The 20,000-nt window shown below is 38.1% G+C and overlaps 1 protein-coding gene across 1 annotated transcript in view; it reads right to left on the bottom strand.

Moving 5' to 3' along the window:
* LOC137969586 (lutropin-choriogonadotropic hormone receptor-like) overlaps positions 1-15,666 on the bottom strand; it is a 36,164-nt gene extending 20,498 nt beyond the window's left edge. Inside the window, exons 1-2 of the mRNA XM_068815893.1 lie at positions 15,332-15,666; positions 13,648-13,719 (exon numbers count right to left, since the gene is read on the bottom strand). Coding sequence (XP_068671994.1) covers positions 13,648-13,719; positions 15,332-15,549 — 290 coding nt within the window. The 5' untranslated portion in view covers positions 15,550-15,666. The remainder of the gene's footprint in view (positions 1-13,647; positions 13,720-15,331) is intronic.
* Between the last annotated feature and the right edge of the window lie 4,334 nt (positions 15,667-20,000).

The following is a 20,000-nucleotide window of genomic DNA, read 5'->3' as shown; positions in this document are numbered from 1 at the left end:
AGTCCATTCTATTTGAATGTTAAAATTAAAGTGGCTGTTTAGCATAGTTTTTGTAGTTTTCCGGCATACAATCAAAGGAACTTTGTTTTGATTGCATAGTGAAGGGCAGTCGAAGAGCAGTCTAGGTGAATGGCGATAAAAACAAACTGCAAAATAAACGTGGATTAAACATTGAGGAGCTTCTAAAATACAATGTTACGTAAAAGGAGATTATCTTTGCTTTCAAGTATTCGTAAATTTCAATGGTGGTTGAAATTCCTATTTCACAGTGACAACTGTTCAAACCAGTTAACAATACTCGTCTTTGGCCAGGAAAAATAAACTGTAATTTAACAACGTTCTAGTTATACGCTTCCTTTTAAAGTTGGAGAAGGAAGGGCGTGCCCTCCTCCTTTACCTTTAATTAAGCGGCCAATCTAAACGCGTTCAGAACTGTTTTGTTATCCTAAAAGACTACCGTTTTTTTTTAAGAGATCAGGCCATTGAGAGCTGCAATGATATTTGTGTCGAGAGGGAAGTTTTTATAGTATATTTCCAACCTTCCATACATTGTCATAAATCGCCCACTCAATGATTTTGCCTATCACTGACAGCTAAAAATAAACAATTATTGGATGAGGTTGAGCATGATATCATGAATTATCAAAACCGCGGTCTGTGTTATCAATAATTGTTTTATTATACATTTTTCACATAATTCATCCTCAGAAACTGAAGCGAAGCGTTCGGCCATTTTGTTTCTGAGAACACTCCAAGGGGCTTAGTAACCAGGCAGACGTTGAACTTGACATGATAAATGTAATATCTGCAGCAGATATTACATTTATCATCTCAAGTTCACAAGCTATTGTGAATTGATTGAATGCTCTCGACCAATCAGATTTTTCATAGTGAGTCTGATGTATAATAATATGGGATAAACAATGAATATCAGAATATCAGAAACAGGGGAGCCTAATTCTACATTCAATAGCATATCTCATACCAATCCAATGAAATTAGGGTTATCTGCTATGCGAGACATGAAGTCTGTGATTTTAGCAATTACTTATGTTAAAAAGGGAGTCCTACATCAGCCCATCCCCACACCCTTTACCGGGATTTGTCATCCGAGAGAAATTCGAATTAAAGTTAACGGTTTGAACGGAATTCCTTATCATAAGTACCACCTACACGAAGTGAAGATTACAGATATCCTAAGTGTTATGTCAGTACAATTTGTGCGCGTGCACCACAACGTTTTCTTTTCTTTCTGCCAAAAATGTTTTTTTTTTTTGCTTTCAGGATTCAGTGACTTGTACCCTCCTGATACAACTCAAGTGAGATAAAAATTCCCTCAAGGTTTCTTATCAATGCGCTATTTCTAACTCGGCTCCTGGCTTCTGTAATGATTTATCGGATTCAATCTGAGACAAGTGTTTTTAAAATAAACTCAGATTAGTACACTTTGTCGGATCGACAAAAACCAGAGCACACATGCTATCAAAAAGGCATGATGGTCTGTCTCCACTCTTCCACAATTTGTGGTCCTAGAGAATGGAGCACTCCGTCCGGGCAAAATTTAATTAGGATGACGACGACAACGAAGAGGAGATTGTTTTCAATGAAGAAGCTAATAGTGATATTGATGATAATGTAACTATTCATGTTAAAATGACAACGGGCTACTTTCTTGCCAATTCACCTTTCCCCTTACACCTACAGAGGTCACCAAACGAGCTGCCTGCCTGCCTGCCTGTCTGGCTGTAACAACGCACACTTGATCAACAACAACAACACGTTTATTGTACCTAGCTTATTACAATCATTATTACAAACACCATAAATAAAATATTTATATTTAAGGTACTGACCTCCAGAAATAACTATATAGAGTTTAAAATGCCTGGAGGTCATCTTTATCCAAAATGGATGATTCAGTTTCATTGAACTCAAGAAAGGGATCTAGAAATAGGTTAGTCTCCTAAACAATTGAAACCATGACTTAAACTTAAAAGCAATAGAAGCTGCTTACAATACCAAACCGAGCTGCTACACTACTGCCCTTCGCAGCCGTTTTTTGCGATGTCACGCAACGCTTCCCACAGTGCATAGCAAAACATCTGCGAAGGAGACTAGGGATAGGTAGTGCAGAAAACGATGTCCGAAGGTGTGAGACCCCTGAAACACGAAAACGAAGATCCCAAACTGTTTTGGGATCTTCATTTTATTATATTCGGTCTTCGTTCTGTGGCTCTTCGTTTCGTACAATACCTCTTGGGATACACCAATATGGTGAGCTGTGCCACTCTCTGCTTCAATACCAATACGTGTATCCTCCTAATACGAACTGACCAAACTAAGAAGAGGGAAAGTGTTTAAAAAATCTCTTTCTAAATATGCCAACGTGATCAATAGCCCATCAGGAAAGTAATTATATCCCAGGTGAGCAAATCCATGGTACGAAACTGAAGGTAGATCATAATTACATGAGTAAAGGCCTAGATAAGAGTAACTTTTAAGCTCGTTCTTTGGAACACTGAAGTCCATAGTAGGAGATACGTCCAACAACATCATTGGAACGTGAAGGCTATTCCATATTACCAGTTCGCAACTGAATAGATGAAGTTCTTGCTCAATGAGTTTATTCGTTCCTGCCTGTGGCGGGAATTCGAATTGCGTGGTCAGGCATGAATGCGGTAATTTATTACTAAATAATATACGCTCAGCTCACTTTATAGCTCCAAACGCAGTTCTAACATTTCATTCGGACCTCACACAGGTCTGACTTCACGATCAATTTCCTCCTTAAATCGGATGTGATTAAGTCATTAAATCCCCGAATCTGGAAGGAGAGAACGTTATTTTTGCATCGTAGAAAGCTGGTCAATAACTTTCTATTAGAGCTTTCATTTTTCTCTTTTGTTATTAAATATTATTCCAGTGATTCCTGCGAAAGCCATCACTGACTTCCTGTGAGTGAGGCGGTTATTTCTTTTGTGGAATTTTCGCGGCAAGACTGGGTTTTAAATCTCCTTAATAAGCTCTCTTCTGCTGTGACGCGACTATTTCTTTTCTTTGATACTGGCAAATCCCTTCATACTCTATCAGCGTTAGACCACCTCCGAGAAAAGAAGCAATGTGGGTTGTCAACGATCTTTCAACACACACCACTCACTGTGGCGTTTTTTGCCGTTTCATTGCCAGTGAAGATCACTTTGGCTTTCGTCATGTTATGATGGAGAGGTTTTTGAAAAGACCGCTATAAACTTTTAGTTCAAAACAATACTGGAATTTGGCCATACATTTACGAGCACAAACATAGTTTATCGTTATTTCAGTCAATGGCGATTGGGCGTGGCTCTGTTGTCTCCGTTGTGCGAGCAACCATTCTCCACTGCCAAATCGCTCACCTTAATCGCACGGCGGCCATGTTTTTGCGCACTGAAACTCGTTCCCAAACATTTCATATCGAGGCTCGGGATACGAAATCTATTGGAATTACCACACGATTCTCACAAGATTCCGTCGAAATTCTGATTACATGAATTGTATATTTGCCGCTCTTATCGGTTAGTTCATTATCTCGAATCATAATTTTCTTTCCGAACCCTTTGCAATAAATAAATAAATAAATAAATAAGCATTTCTCAAAGACCCTTCCTGATCATAGCAAATTTGCTAAGCTAGCTTTGTTTTGCAACTTCAGGCAATCAATATGACTTCGTGATTGCAATCCATCTGTCAATTTTCTTTCTAGAAAACGAGGTATGTTGGTTGGCTTCGAAATCAATATAATCTAAAATTTCAAGGTGATTGCTAAAGCATTTCTGTACACACGAGGTCAGTGACCTTCCCTCAAAATGTACAAAACATATGTTTCCTCGATAGTTTCTTTAATGATGAAATCAGGAGTTATTTTGCGGCCACAAGTTAAGCTCCTTGGTTCAGCTTCACGAAAAGCCATTATTAATTTTAAGCCGTTCTTAATTTTAAGCAAGAGAATTAAGTTTTCGACTTCGTCAGGCCAAATAACGGCTTAGAGCTGAGTAGAATATCTCAAAAACATGAAAAGTTTAACAAATTAATCCTCTGAAGCAATAGCTTTCTTAAAAATGAAAACCTCGGAGACGATTGCGAGAAAAATGCTAGCTAAGAACATTTCCATAAATACTCCTGAGAACAACAAGAAAAAAAACCTGTGGTTGATGAGCTTAAAAAACAGCTTGAGTTTGAAAACTTTCGGATGCAATCGTTTTCATGAAGCTTCTGTACTAATGTCTGTGCTTTAGAGATAGCCTGAGGCTTGTGGCTCCTTGACCCTGCGGTGTAAGCCTTGCAAAAGAGCGGAATGTACAAAGGCACGTGAAATGCGCCTATTTGGCTAAATCGTTTAAGACAAAGGCACATTTCCATAAGGCCAGAGATCACAAACAGAGAGAAAAACAGATGTATTTGTTAATGTCTTCTTTACAACACTAATTTTGCCCTCAGGGAAGTTAAACGCTTGTATGTACTCCAGGCACCGCTAATCGGAAATTCAGGGAAGAGAGTCTACTTTTTTAAGTGATCCAACAAAAATATCTGACTTAGCCGGAAATACCACAGTTAGGAACACGCACAGACAGAAAATTCAGCGTCAATTCATAAATATCTATTGTAGCATCTGACGTAAAGGATTCTTAGAATAAATTGTTTTACCATATATATCACAGGTCATAAACAACAAGGAACACCGCGGACAGAAAATTATGACATTAGCAGGGTTAATCCATTATTGGGGTAATGGTTCTTCAGTTTAAGGGCTGAGATGGGCTGGATTTGAGAACTGAAACACCATCGCCAAAATATTAGTAAAGTTCCCATAAAATGACATACTATTTTAGTATATTTGACAGAAGTGCTTCACAAACACTTTCTGCGCGTTTTAAATATAGAGAGTAAAACAAGTGTGTTTTGCCCCAGGACTCTCGCACTCTCACCTTGCTCGCTGTTCAGGAGAACATTTGCGGTTTCTTGTACACTCGGTGCTTTCAACTACAATTTTTTTATCACTCCATATTATTGAAAAGTATGCATGAATGGCCTTTCTCGAGGTGCTTTAAATTCAAACTGCTATCATTTTATTTATTTCTTTCGGGTAAACCTGTTTGTAAGGGAAGCGTATTTTCCCTCAGCTGGAAAATTAAAAAAAAAACAGCTTGGAATTAAATTATGAAAGTGGTGAAAAGTTACCCCATAAAAGACGTTAAACTGCCTTACAAAACCAAACATGGATACTGAGAAGCTGGGTCAAATCATCATCACTATTTGCCTCTCAGAAAATTAAGACTCCAGTAAAAAAAGCGAAGAGGAAAGTTTAATGACACCCACAGGTGCCGAATTGCCTCTTATCACAATCCGCTTAACTCGCCCTCCATTATTCTTCCAGCACCCACGTCGACTGCCTATAAAGTTACAGTGTCAGGAAATAACATCAGAACAAAGCAAATATTGAAAAGAAAAGTTTTTATCCACACTAAAAACGCGAAAATAGTCATTAATTAAACTCAAGATCAGATGAGCGTTACTAACTACTAACTCTGTTCAAATCAAGTAAACGATGACAAGTGTTTATTTTCCTGTAGTACTTGTACCGTATTATCCGGTTGTTTTACAGTTTGTTTTGACGTTTCAAGTATTGTTCTGGGTTTCCAGCAAGGCGCATTGCCCACAAATGATACATGATCGTTTATCTCAGAGAAATTCTAACAATTCAAACAGAATTAACCCGGCTGTGGAACATCTTTGCCATTTTCAGGCCATTTGGTCTTAAGCGTATCTTTGTGCTTGGAAATTGACCCCGGTTTATATCCAGGTCGCGCTTCCTTATAAATTGAAGCATCTTGGATCCAATTTGGTCTATTTTCTGATTTTCTACACCATTCTTAAATCACTCAACATTTTCTCTACAATAGTCAATTAGCTCACTGGATTGAGGTCTTTCTCTTACAAAAGCAGATGTTGGAGATACGTTGAATCTTTTAGCGTGGAAAAGTGTTTATCGTATCTTGGGACAAGAGGTTCATTACTTGCGGGTGTTACATTTGCTGTGGCTAATTTGATCGGAAAAGATAAGACTAATTGATTGTAACGAGTAATCAAACCGTCTCCTTGTTTGCATATGATTATCCGTATCTCACAAAGTGAGTCCTGGAGAAAATAAATGGGAAATTTAGACCACCCTTTCCCCCTCAAATTATGGTTGGAAAATGGAGCGTTTACTCCAGCCTTGATTGGCTTCTATTCAATCGAAGATTGCATACAGCGATAACAGACAAACTAAGAGCTCGGATCACAGCAATGCAAACATAGAGGAAGACCCACAAAACCACAACACTACTGGAAGAGCAGAAATTGAAGCTCAACAAGTGTCCTCAAATAAACTTACTTGTACCTCTTCGGAGCGAAAAAGAAAAGTTATAGATGAATACAAAGATGAAAAGCCGAGTCTTTAGTCAACGGAGAGAAAAACGAAATCTTACACTGTCATGAAAGCACCAAATTCCAGTTCACCAAAGAAGGATTTCCCTTACAATGGTACAAAAAATAGGTCTTTCCAATTGATGCAAAATAAAACTGTCTTACAACAATGTGCTACATCCTGGCTTCTCAACTCCAACACTAGGTTTAACTTTGCATTCTTTGTGTTTTTATGGTGGTGCTTTTTAGAGTATTTATTCATTTATCGTTTGTTTATTTGTTTGTTTGTTTGTTTGCCTGGAAAGACTGGCTTTAGCCACTCATTTCTTTCGCTTAATCAGATGGGCGAAAAGAGAATTTTCGCCTTAAGTTATGTTGGGCTTTCTCTTGAATCCACTTAAGTACACTTAGGGTTTGGTCGAAACTCCGATATATACCGTAAGCCGTCTAATTGTTTTGGTAACGAGAATTGAGTTTTCATCTGCGTTTCTCAATTTCTTTTACAGTGGTTTGAATTTTCGAGTGTGTTTCGAAAATGTAAAAAAAGAAAATTATCATTTATCACTTTGAGAAGAGACAACCATATTAACTCAAGTAGTGGAGTAGTCGACTTGTAAGTCGATCAAGTGCGCATTTACCCTTTTTAACTTGATAAGAACGTCTTTTTTGGGGCTGAAGCTGAACCTTCTTATTTTTCTTTTGCCATTTGAACCTTGTTCTTAACATGTTAACATAACATGTTTGCGATTTGAGCCTTGTTCTTAACATGTTCTCGAAGTTGTGTGGTATACTAAGTTCGAAGGTAAACTGAGTTAATGGTAATGATGATAATGAATTTATATGGCGCATTTTCTATTAATATATTCAAATTTACAAGCAAGGGATCTACGGGTGACGCTATCAGTCCATTAGCGATCTCACACAGCACATGAATGAATGAAATGAGGCCTGACCACAACACCGGGAGCTCCATGCCCTACCCTTTACGAATAGTGTGTGGGTTCTTTTACGTCCCACTGGGTTGTGGACATTGAAGGGTTGTGAGACGGGGCCTACGGTTTATAGTCCTTATCCGGGAAGACTTGAAAGTCTTCACCATTTGCGGATGTAATTACAGCACCTTCTCCTCAGTTATTTAAAGACACCGGGTGTTGGTCCAGCCGGAATCGAACCCACGACCTCCCGCATGGCAGCCCGATGCTCAACCAACTGAGCCACCGGTGCGCGGTGCGAGTTGTTTGTTCTTCAATAAGAAAGCCACCTTATTAATGCCGGGTAAAAACGTCCCTATATATTTGAGTTAATTGCCCCGTTAGATTTACAGCTCCACTTCTAAAATTTTGGTTTAACTCAGCTCGAACGTTCTTATAGAAATGGTTCATATAAAAAAGAAAGAATGTTTCGAAGAGTCCTTCCCAGGGGTTTTGGGGAAGAAGGAAACATGGCTAATTTGAACTGGCGAACAGGGAAATAATGACAAAAATATCTTACGGAACAAGGAAACATAAACAATTTTAGGGATCAAAAAGGTGAGAACATTTCGGGAACAAGGGAATACAAGCAAATATTTAAAGCGAACCATCCCTGGGAGGGACTCATTGAAATACCAGTACGACAGCTGAATGCCAAATTTGCTTCGTTTCTAATCGAGTGTGTCATCATCGATCGAAACAATAATGCCCTGGTTTTTGACTTTATCATTTATCTTGATCATTTTGTTTGGTCTTTCGCCTGACTAGATGAAATTTCTCGACATTCTTACACTTAACTCCTTTGGGAATCCCGAAAACGTTTGCACTCGAATGTAGGCTTAGTTTGAGTATCGATTGAGTAAATCTTCTTGGTGGCACTAAAAACACGATGCTTCCGAAACAAACTGAGAACTTTGCAAACCAGGGAAATTATCCTCTAAGCGTTTGCCTTCACAATGAACTAATAAAACTAAACCAGGCAGATAATCCCACTAAGGTTGGATTCTTTGAAGCTATTGGAGTCTTTATCATCCATCTTAGGAATTATTGCAAAATATTTAACAGCAAGGCTGATAAAGCTCAGATTTTATGTGGTTTAAGTAAAGAAAATAGGACAAGTGCTAAAAGGTTACATGTCAGACAATTGTAATCTACAGCTATTTCGGTTCCTCAACGATTTTAACATCTTTTCTGGTTGGTAGATATTAGAGACATATATCTTCGTGTTCACGACACATGGAGGGCTGTTCCTTGTCGTGAAGTCACGAAAAATTACTTTTTCTCTGTAAATTTTAAAGGTTACTTCTCAGAAAAGCTGCTCAATGTCTGTAGCTATAAAAAGGAAAAAAAACCAGGTGAAACCAAACAAGGGGCTCTTTGATTTTTGGCAAACTGTAGATTTCACTAAGCCCATAGTTTTCCGTTTGACGTCAACGCGAGGCTAAGTCTCTTTAATACATTTCCGAAAACTGATTTATGCCCAAGAATTTTGCTTTGATAACTGCAAAATCTTTAGAAGCTCTTTATACCACTTGACTGAAACAGAAAAAATGCTTATGAGAGCTCTGTGAATTGGATAACTCTTTCAGTCTTTGCTTTGAATGCCCAAACAGATTTTTGTCTCTGCAAATCGGAAAGTCTTGTAAAAATACGTTTAGTGCTAACTCACGCGGTAGATCGATTTCAAATTCCGGCCTTTTTGATGTTAGGATCAAAGATGAAAGTTTAAAACAGGAATTTGGACATTTTCAAAATAGCTGCATCCAGGGCGTTAGAATACCAACGCTTTCGCTACATTTCAAGTGCTTTTTATCTGTTAAATGCCCGAGTTAAAAAAAAAACAGCTGAAAGTGTGAAAAAAACGTCTTAGATCAGGAAAACTCTTCATAACTTTTAATTATCTAAGGAGTGGTAAAAAGGCTTTTTATCTAAGGAGTTAGGAGAAAAGACTTAAAGTACCGAATTTAGAATTAAACGCCAAAAATACTATAAGTTATCACCAATCGCACTTCAATAGTATAGTCTAGGATCTTGTTATCATACAACAGAGGTATGACGATAGATTAACTATGCTGAAATATATATTTATAAACTTTATCGCAAACTGATCTTCATTGAAATAGGTACTTGGCTACCAAAATTGAAAGATTACTTCTCCAAATCGGATACTGTACAAGTGCATGCATAATCAATTTCAAAGTACAGACTTTCTACAACTGAAAAGGTTGTTGAAACCACTGCGGATCCTAACTTGTTATTCATACTTCTTCACTTCGCCAAAAAATGAGAATTCTTGTCAATTAAATTCTAGTAATTTTCTTTGTCCTTTGTAGTCACACGAAAGCCAAAAAAATAGTCGAATAGAACCGTTATGACAACATGTCAAACACATACTTATTTAGCCCACATTTGTCACATCATTTGGTCGGGTTTCACCGTTTGTCAACACACGAAGAGCTAAAATTATTGTTTTCGTAAAGGATACCTTTCGTTGAAATGTTTAACTCGTTTTCTCTCACTATTTCAACTTGTAACATAAATTTAGGTCAAGAGGAGTCAACTCTGGCGTTTTATTTGACGCCCATGATTTCAAAGAAAACAAAGTAATATCGCCAGATGACATTCCGTCATAACCCTTCAAATTTTACACTACGTCATATTCTACAGCTATATTACCGTATCCTGTCTGTATTGTAGCCTCACTAAAGTTTTGAGTAAAGTACTTTCACTTTGTCATTTGCAAGATAAGGAAAATTGAGTAAAAGGAGGTTAAAGTTCAGTGCCCGTTCGAGAACTTTCTTGCGAAGTCACACCCGTCAAAAAAGTAAACAGAACATTAAGAAGGAATATTTTGCTGTAATATGCACTGTCAAAGCCACAATTCATCGTAACAAATCATAACAAAAGTTTGTTCCACAGAAGACAATTTTCTCTCTGCAACCTGAGTTGTAATAATAGTATTCTCGTTTGTCTCACGATGTGGTCACTTGTGATGTAGATCGCGACGTTTCGACTGCATACTGCTAGTCTTCATCAGGCGATGAGGTCGACTGGTTACGTCGTGAGACAAACGAGAATACTTTATTATTATTGTACTTCACCCACGATGAATAACAGCAACCTTTTTTATGACATTAACTCGAGTTGTATGGCAAAATCCTCCCTCGGTTTCGTAAATCATTATTCGCGAACCCATTTGCCTACTTTTTTTATTTTTCTTCAAAAAGACAGGCGAAAGGTTTAGTGCTATATTTCAGTGATGTTCCAAGGATCCTGCTGAAATAAATAATCCAGCTGGAAAAATACACCTCATCCGACACAGTGTGAAGCAGTGGCAATGCAATGCAGTCTTCCTTGTGCACATGAATCAGCTGCTGAAGTTATAGGGAAAGGGAATTTACGGACAATCCATGCCGTCACCAAATCGGCAGTCATGCACTGCGGATTCAGAGATGCGATTTTATAAACATTAACCTAGTTTATAAAAGTTAATTTGTCATTCGTGGTGCAAATCTTTCAAAGCTTCTTTGCATGGCCTCAAAGCCCAGTAGAACTAATTAAAATGAAACCACCCACGAAACTTGTAGAATTACATGTTTAAGAGATCAGTCCTGGAAATCATCAGATATCTTTGCCTCCATGATCGAAGTTTGCTCGTGGTGTCATCTGAAGGCTTTTTTAACTGCACACGATTGGACGGAGAGACAGATTAAAGCTTAAAAGCCATTAGCAAAAATAAGACGTGTTTGACTATACACCGATAAAGCTAGTGAGTAACACAAAGAATAAACGCGAAAATCTCTTAAACTAAGACAATTTAGTTTATTTTAGAAGTGTCATTTGGAATGAACATCAAATACCTCGCCGATCGCGTCGAGGTTAGTAGTACAAAAACGTCCGAGTGATTAATTCACCTGCAACAATTTATTTTTAGAAAAAAGGAAGCTTTCGTGATGTACTGTATTTTCAGCTGATATCAGACTTCATTTCCTTTTATTTGCAATGAAAACAGAGATACAAAACTGGGAGTTTTTTTGTTTCCGGATTGTCGACCTGAATAAAAAGTTTACAAACTTTCAACAAGTGCACCCGATCTTAAAAGATCTATATCGTGTGAGTTTCTCATACCGCAAAAATAACAACACCTTTAGCGTCTGTTTTGTAGGGAGAAACCCGTTGCGGTTTCCTTCTTTTTCAGAAAAAAAGGTTATGAGGTCAAGCCTCATTATCCTTTTGTTCTGGTACGTGGAGTATTTTAGAAGTATCTTCCTGCAGAGTCTTTCACCATGTTGAAGGATCATGATCGAGGGCTGAAATCGTCTGTGAAACATATCCCAAAACCAAATATGAAACTTTCTAGTTACTAAGTAGTAAAATTGACTCTTCCCGCTTTTTCTCATTTCTAACGTGAATAAAGGAGACCATATTGTATGTTCCGAGGGATCGGCCTCTTAACTGGATGATATTCTCAAACGCAATCGATCTGTAGAACAAAATGATCGAAAAGCACTTTCCAGTGTTGTGAACTGGTTCGTTCAGTTCCGAAGTGCGCACGCGTTTCTCCAAAGACTCGAAAATTCAGTACTCGGGCCAATTTCAGTTTCCACTGTATCTCAAAAACAAATTCCTTGAAAATTTGACAAACAATTACCCTTTCTTGTGTTGATAATATGGGAAGAAACCAAGTTTTAAAAAATATTGAAAAGATCTCTGAGGAGCCAGGTGGAACTTGGGACTTTTTTGAACTTCATTACCGCGTTGATTGTGGAAAGCGTAACATAATCCACTCAAACGTGATAGTTCCTAAGGAAATGGAGTTTGGCTACGCTTAAAAAATTTGAAGCCAAGTGATGTGTGACCGTAGAAACTTCCTTAATTTCACGAGAGAGTCATTTTCTATGAGATTCCATTAAAGGACATTTGGTTGATAAAGACTTGTCAAAACCCAGTCAGAATGTCTGCCCGCCAAGATTTGATAGCAGTGATTATCTTGGCTAAGAAAAGACTTTGCTGGTCAAGGAAATAATATTTGGGAGACGTTAGAATCACAGTAGATAATGTGATGTTGATTTGGATCAAACAAAAAAAGACAAGGTGTTTCCAAAACGAATCAGTTCTCTCGCGATTGAAAAAGGAAATAATTAAATTCGTCGATCAAGACTTCTTTCAGCATTGGAGGAGATCTGTCAAAAATCTTACTGAAGTAGATCTTAGCTTCACTTCCAAAATGACCTTTAGCTAAGCTTACAAAAAGGGTTACCAGTTAAAGTCAGTCTACAATTCGCATTACAGCTACGTTTTTTGTGAAGTGTGCTTCCTTAACACAACTGTCGTAAAACTTAAAAGCAACAAACGGGAAGGAGCTTTTCATTTGGAATGCCTTTCTTGTAGCTATAAATACGTAAGAAGAGCCATCCAGCCTCAGCTTTGTTTAATTAGACTCTGACAGGTTAACAAAACCAAAAAACATCAAGTGCTTTAATTAGTACACTTATTTCAAACCGGGATTTCAAACAAGGGAGAGCAAGTCAGGCTCAATGACTTGACTATTTAGGGAAACAGTAGCAGTTATTTTCTCAAGACCCAGCCTATTTGTTTTGTTTTTATGAAGGAGTCCAATTAAATACACTCTATCGAGACGAAAACAACGTAAATCTGTAAAAACAACAAAGGTGGTCCAAAATTAAAGAAATAGACAAGGCCTCTTTGTTGAACTCGAGGTTCCCAAGTGAAAGGGCCTTTGTGAAACCTTGGACAATTTTCAAAGCTACATATGGCGTGCTCGTCAAAGTGTAGTCACTTGTTTAAAGCCATAAACTGCAAGTAATAGAACAGTTTCTTTGACCCCAAGCTATCTCGTTTCGTCAAGGAACACAGTCGGACATATCCTGAAAGCTATATCTTTGACACAAATGAAAGGAAATACGGACAAATTGCGGTAATTCTCAAACGATTCAAATGCCTTGGATGAAAAAGGAGGCAGCCCAAATTCGAGTTCCTAGGGTGCTAACATAAACAAGGGAATACATTTTAAGGGGCTGTTTGTTTACATAGATTGGGCTTCGTTCTTGAACAAACGCCTTATCACGAAACAAATGTGATTTTCAATTATTTTCTTAACCAAGAGTGGCAAAGTAATTTGACTGCAATATTAATGTCATTGAGACCATAGTCATGAACTCATGAAGAGAATATTTATACTGAGTGATTGAAAACCAATGACCAGTGTACTTACAGCTTTCGTAGTTTGGTGAAGTTGGCAAATGCCAATTCCGAAAGGTCGGCTATCCAGTTGTCACTCAAATCTCTGAAATGAAAGATATGTAACATGGATTAACAAAATAAACAACGGTATTTTCTGCCATCTTGACAAGCTCAAGTAAGCGAAGAATAAATTTATCGCATAACACAGAAAGGAGTTCAGAGTCGAGGTCCCACAGTATGTATTGCATCTAGTTTGATATCAAGTGATAAAAGGGCGAATTTATACTCAGGCATTACCAATAAATCCCATCGCCGAAATTCTGATGTGGAACAACTTTTGGCCCCCTTCCAGCAAAAATCTCCAACAGCCATCCATTTCTTGTAACTTCTAACACTTCAATAACGTTAATTAAGAGAGTTTTCATGTATTCTATGAACAATGTCCAAATACCAAAGGATGTTTTGCAAGGATAATTTCATAATTTCCCAAATTGGCGACGTCTTAACATTCATAAGCTCAACAGCAGTGTTATTCCATAGAGGTTCAAGCGCGACTAGCCTCTTTGAGGTTTTACTGAATTCACCGTGTCTAAATAGAGTTAGTACAATTTTGAACATGTGAGAGCCATTTTTAATGTTTGATTTTTTCTTTCAATGAAGAAAGCATCTTAAAGCAATTTTCAATAAGCCCGAAAAATCTAGGCTAAACGGCAAGAGAGACCTTTCCAATGCGACTGCCCTGGTCGTCGATCTCGTCGATATTCAAACTGTTCCACAACGCATTGCATTAGAGCATCTTCCAAGCGACATTGAACGGTCAAGGATTCTAGTCCTCTTTAAAAAGCACGGATTTTTTCAAGCTTCTTTTTAACGGTTTTCTTCGCATTAATGATCAATATAACTTCAAAGAAAGCACTGGTTATCGACAGTTCTTCGTATTCGGGCATTTCATACATGCTGATATCCGAAGGTAGAAAACGTTTATAAACCCAAGGCCGGATAGTAAAAATACGATTACGGGGGAATCAGTCAAAACTTCTAAAAGATAAAGTTCGGGGCGTTTCAGTAAAAGCCGACTATTCCTTTATGCACTACTGAAATAGATCTTATAACAAAAATCTTAATTAAATTAACCGTTTTGAAGAAAGCTATAGATTCAAAAGGGCATTACTCCCTCTCTCCATGCGTCAAGCAGACTTTTAGGGATAACCGCGAAAAACAACGCTTTATGCGCTCGGAAAAATTTTTGTAGTATTCCAGTTCTTGCCCTAACACGGAAAACACTCTTTAAATTAAAGCAAATCTTCAGATAGAAGGTGAGAAAAACACTTAATAGGAACTAAATCTATGAGTGTCAAAATTCGAGAACTGGAACGAAGCTTTTTCTAAACAATTGCACCGGTTGTAACTGGGCAACAGTGAGATTACAGTTGAAATTGAAAATCCCAACGCCACGGTAAATCCTAAAGGTTTGTTATCAGCTCTTAACATTACATATTTGTAGACAGGACCCAAGCAGATAATCGAGAAATACGACAGTTTGAGTACGTGATCAAGGAAAGCATAACTCTATTTTTAGTCCGGCTTGACGTCTCGAAGTGAGGCTTACATTTACAAAAGATCGGAAAGAACGAACGTAGAATTTGCGGTGTGGAAAGTGTAGATATAATTTATATCAAGAGCTAAAACTACAAAGGAAATTATTGACTACTTACAAGACAGTAATATTGTCGGGAATTTCAGCTGGAACAGAGGATAGATTTCGACTAAAGCACTCCGCAGTGTATAAAGCATTATTGAATCCGTTAAACCACGAACAAGAACACGGCCCACAACTATGTTCGCTGCGTCTTGTGGGTACCGAGAATTGTCCTCGATCTGCGATGTTAAGAACTGCAAGAAATATTGCGAGCAGCTTCCATAACGCAGCCATGGTCGAACCACACTATCAAAAAGCGTTGTGGTTCTCTCATCACAAGGTCTATTGCCACTTGATATCCATATACGTGGGTCATATTTCCTGAGGTCGCAATCGGTAGTAAATGATTTAGAAACCAATCAGAGCTGTTGCTAAATTTAGAGATACGACTCGAGGTCAGATAGAATGCAAAGCTGATCCGGTCGCACTACTTTGCTGACTTTTCCAGCTGTTGTTTTTTCATTCTTCCATGACTACCACAGAAGATGCGAGACTTTTCTTTGATGGTATGTGATCAGTTTCATTTAATTTGTCCATTTGTAACATTTTTTGCAAACTTTCTAATTGTTCCTTTACAGTTGCCTGGAAATTGTTCAACTAAAAATAATCATCGAGGGTTTAACTGTCAGATGGAGTTAAACCAGACAAATAACTCGGGCATTCGTTTTTAAAGGACTGTTCATGGTATTCATAGATTCAAAGTTTCGGTCGAATGTGAAACTCTGCAATGTGAATTAAAAAGTTAGTCTTGCTCAAAATTCGGGCCATCGATGCTGCCTTAGTAAAACTCTATAAAGTTATTTGATTCTAGCTATATTTAATCTTCATTTTTTTTGTTCAATAGTGGTTTGTTGACTAGGATGTTGACTTTTTGGCGACGGAGGTGGGCGGATTGGAAAATGTCCAAACCAAAATTTGTTCTTTAATTTACCTTTCAACTCTTTCCCGTCCAAACCGGCTGTAAACCGGCTAAATCAATATACATTTTTAATCCAAATGAACTTTAACAGGCAGTCACTCGTTAAAACGTTAAATATAGCCTTCGAGCAAGCTCTCTCCATTTGTTTCTCGCGGGTTTCGCTCATCCGCACCCCGCGAGAGAGCTAGCTTGTTCCCAGACAACGTTAAATATAGTGAAAGCCTTCTATTTATGTTGACCGTTATAGCAAGAAAAAAATGGTCGAAGCTCGGTTTAGGCTTGTTACTCACGGGATAATTCTACAAGTTCAGCTGAACGCTACCAAGTGTAGCAGAAGCAAGTGCTTTCACTCGGATGTTCTGGGTGGAAATCAGAGGCCAAAAAAAAACTGCATTTATCGTTTCCGTAACATAACATAGTTAAAATGCCGTTCCTCCACACGTGTTGTGTTAATTAAGAAAAAGAAGTAAACAAGAAACCCACCGTCCGGTGAAATGTGGTGAAAGTTTATTTCCGCCTTTGGAATTCAGTAGTAATGAGTTGACAAGTGACACATCACGAAACTCGTTCACACCTGATTTAACCATTTCTTATCACAAGACCTACCATCTAACTCGGTGAAAATATGCACCTTTTGTGACGTGAAAACAATGGGCCGACGCGATGCTAGCTGGGGCTTTCAGGTTGGAGTGCGGTCCTGCAGTTCATAATCTTCCTGATTACTATTATTTTTTGTGATGCCGTTTTGACATCAGGCCACTTTATATTTTTAAACTCAATACCTCTTGAATATGCAGGGTGTACAAAAAATAATCATGGGGGAGTGGTAGGACAATTTGATCAGTTTCCATGCCAGAATTTCAGTCAGCCGTACTCTGCAATCAGCTCTCTGATTTTTTTAACCTTAATTTTTTTCACTGCTTCTATAAAAAAAATATGTCAGGGGAACTATCTAAGATCCGAGGAAGCGACGAAGAACAGCGTGCTCTCGGATCTTGGATAAAAATCTCAACGCGCAGGCGGCATTACAGCAATTTAATGCCTTCTTTCCCTTTCAAAGGAGTGGACGCCAAATACTCGAGCAAGCTACAGCGTCACCAACATGGAATTGAACCTTATCTTTTTTTCAGTTCTAATGCAAACAAGCCACAACTCCGCAGATAACAATGAGATAAAAGCAAAACAACGGATGGTTGAGATAAAAGAAAAATATGGCATAACGGCTGAGAAAGGAGATCAGTGACATTGTATATTAAGTTTCCTGCCGTCTGCCTGAACATAAACAAACTTTTACCATCGGAAGGAATTTTAGGATGGTCGGTTGTAGATCCGCCGTCGAGAATGAATGTGTAAGTGAACGAAAATAGAAATAGAAGTAACAATAGAGCTTTTATTTCTTTGTAATCGTGCCATTTGCAAACTACCCAACGTGGAATTCCTCTTACTCTCTTCAGAAACTGTAAAATACTGAAACGTTCTACAAAATTTACAAAAAGACGTTGTGAGGTGAGGTTTCTAGTTATCTATCTTATCCCAGAGGTCTATGAAGGCTAAACATTTGCAGATGTCATTGCAAAAAGCAACGGCTCTTTCTAGAACGTTGGTTTCGGGTCTCAGTACTTGCTAGTACTGAGAGTCGCGAACTCACTCCGTTGCGGCTTTCGCTGAGTTCGTAACCCGTCATCACCTTTTCCTTTTACCTGCTGGGTTTTTGCTTTGGCGTAGCTCATTTGATTTAATTACTTTTCCGAATTCTACCTTTTTCATGACCGATACAGTAAAATTGCATTCCCTCCTACATAGCTATGAATCTAGAGCCCAATGTTCAACCAGTGTAATTGGCATCAAGATTGATTAAACAACGATAAAACATTGGCGCCCTGATCTCATTTGATTTTGCTCCAAACCTGAAAAGAGTCATCCCATCACTTGCCTATCCTTAATCCCATACCATATTATGCCCGGCCAAGGCCACGATCCCACTAAACCATTTTCCCCGATTACAAACAAACTCTGCGGAACTTTATAGCGTTTACGACAGGGAATCAGGAAAAGAAATCGGTCAGACTTTTACGATGGTAGTACCTTCTTACTCTAAGTACTATTCTTGCTGCGCATGACAGAAGTAAGCCAAGAAGACTCGCGATTTTCTGTGTGTTTGACCTAGCGCTAAATAAAATGCATGATGTGGTCAAAAATTGGAATTTCAAACTTGAAGAATAAACTGTGATCGGACAATCCATATTTCTTCTGGGCCGCGTTTTATCAAAAATCAACCGATATCTTTTTATCCGTGCGGTTTTTGTGACTTCCGCGTGATCCTGTTAAAAATCGATCTTTGTTTGTCCCTCCACGACTCATCAACCACAAGGGAACCACGGTACTCCTATCAAATGATAACATACGAATTCATCAATTTAATACTGGCAAGATAAAAAAAGCGTCTATTCCCACAGTGAATCAATTCATCGGAAGAACACTTAATTCAAGAAAAAAGATCGCGAGTTTTAAGTGTGGTTCTTTTAATTGCTGTCAATCAATATGATTAAAAATTCCATGCCGAAAAATTGTTTGTACCTCTTCAGGTCTACAATTTCGGTTTCAACGTTCGTATTAATTTCTTTCTTCTATTTCCAAAAATGTCAAAATTCCGCGGGACAAAGCTCCAAGCCGTCAGGAGTCCTTGTTAATCAAATTCTTGGCCACAATAATCATGCCAACTGGGAAAAATCGTGTCCCAAAAAACCGCGAGGTGACATTGATAAAGGACAAATCTATTTTGGGTTTCACGAAGGTGGGCTGTACGTGTAAAAATAGCAATAACATGATAACAACAAAGGAAATTAATATTTTGACCACAGTTAGAATGGTATTGATAGATCTTGTTATCATTCCAATGGAGCTTCGTGTAGTATACTTAACAATGCGGTCAGCAAATTTTAATTCAATGGGAGAGAAGTTCTAAATACACGACCAAACCAACTGTCGCTCTCTTTATAATTAAGCCAATGGCAAACCATCGCAACCGGTTTTAATTGCCATAAACAGGATCAGAAAGAGGTTTCCTGTTCGCAGAGTGAACCTAAACTGATCTGCTTTTTCTTCAAGGCTGCTATACCTGTGTTGGTCCATTGCCATAATTCTACTTCTTTCATGCATCTTCTGAAAAGAACAAAAAGAATTATCAAAAGAAGAAACGAAAATTATTGAAAAACGCCAATGTGTTCTAGGGAAACACCAGAGGCTTAATAAACGGGATTAAGTAAATCGTTGGTGTTCGATCACGACTGACGCTTATTGACTTTATACGCTTGAAAATTTTGTTCATTTTCATGAACAAAATCAAAGTGGCACGAGCCATTTGAGGCTACAACGAGTGCAACGTTTAGGACGAAGAGATGTCCAGCAATGATATCAACTGAAAATGGTAAATCCTAAGACAAAGTTTCAAGTAAGTGAAGCTCATGTAGCAAGAAAAGCAAGAACGAAACGCTTATCAATTCGGCTGGATTTCAGAGAGAGCGAGTGAAAAAATATGAACCGATAACCAAAGAACCAACCTCTTAAGACCCTCTACTGTTCTTTAGTAAGGTCTAACCTTGAATACTGCTCTGTGGTATGGTCCCCGTATTCACATAAGAACATTGGCAAGCTTGAGGGTGTCAGTCAGAGACAAGCCACTATATTTATTTTCAAGACTAAGGACAGCTATGAAACCCGTCTTGAGAACTGAGTTAAATCTATTATCTTTGGAAGACAGGAAAGT

The sequence above is a fragment of the Montipora foliosa genome, chromosome 9, assembly GCF_036669935.1.
Source record: "Montipora foliosa isolate CH-2021 chromosome 9, ASM3666993v2, whole genome shotgun sequence".
In the NCBI taxonomy this organism is placed as follows: Eukaryota; Metazoa; Cnidaria; class Anthozoa; order Scleractinia; family Acroporidae; genus Montipora; species Montipora foliosa.
This window is presented reverse-complemented; position numbering and strand designations above follow the sequence as displayed.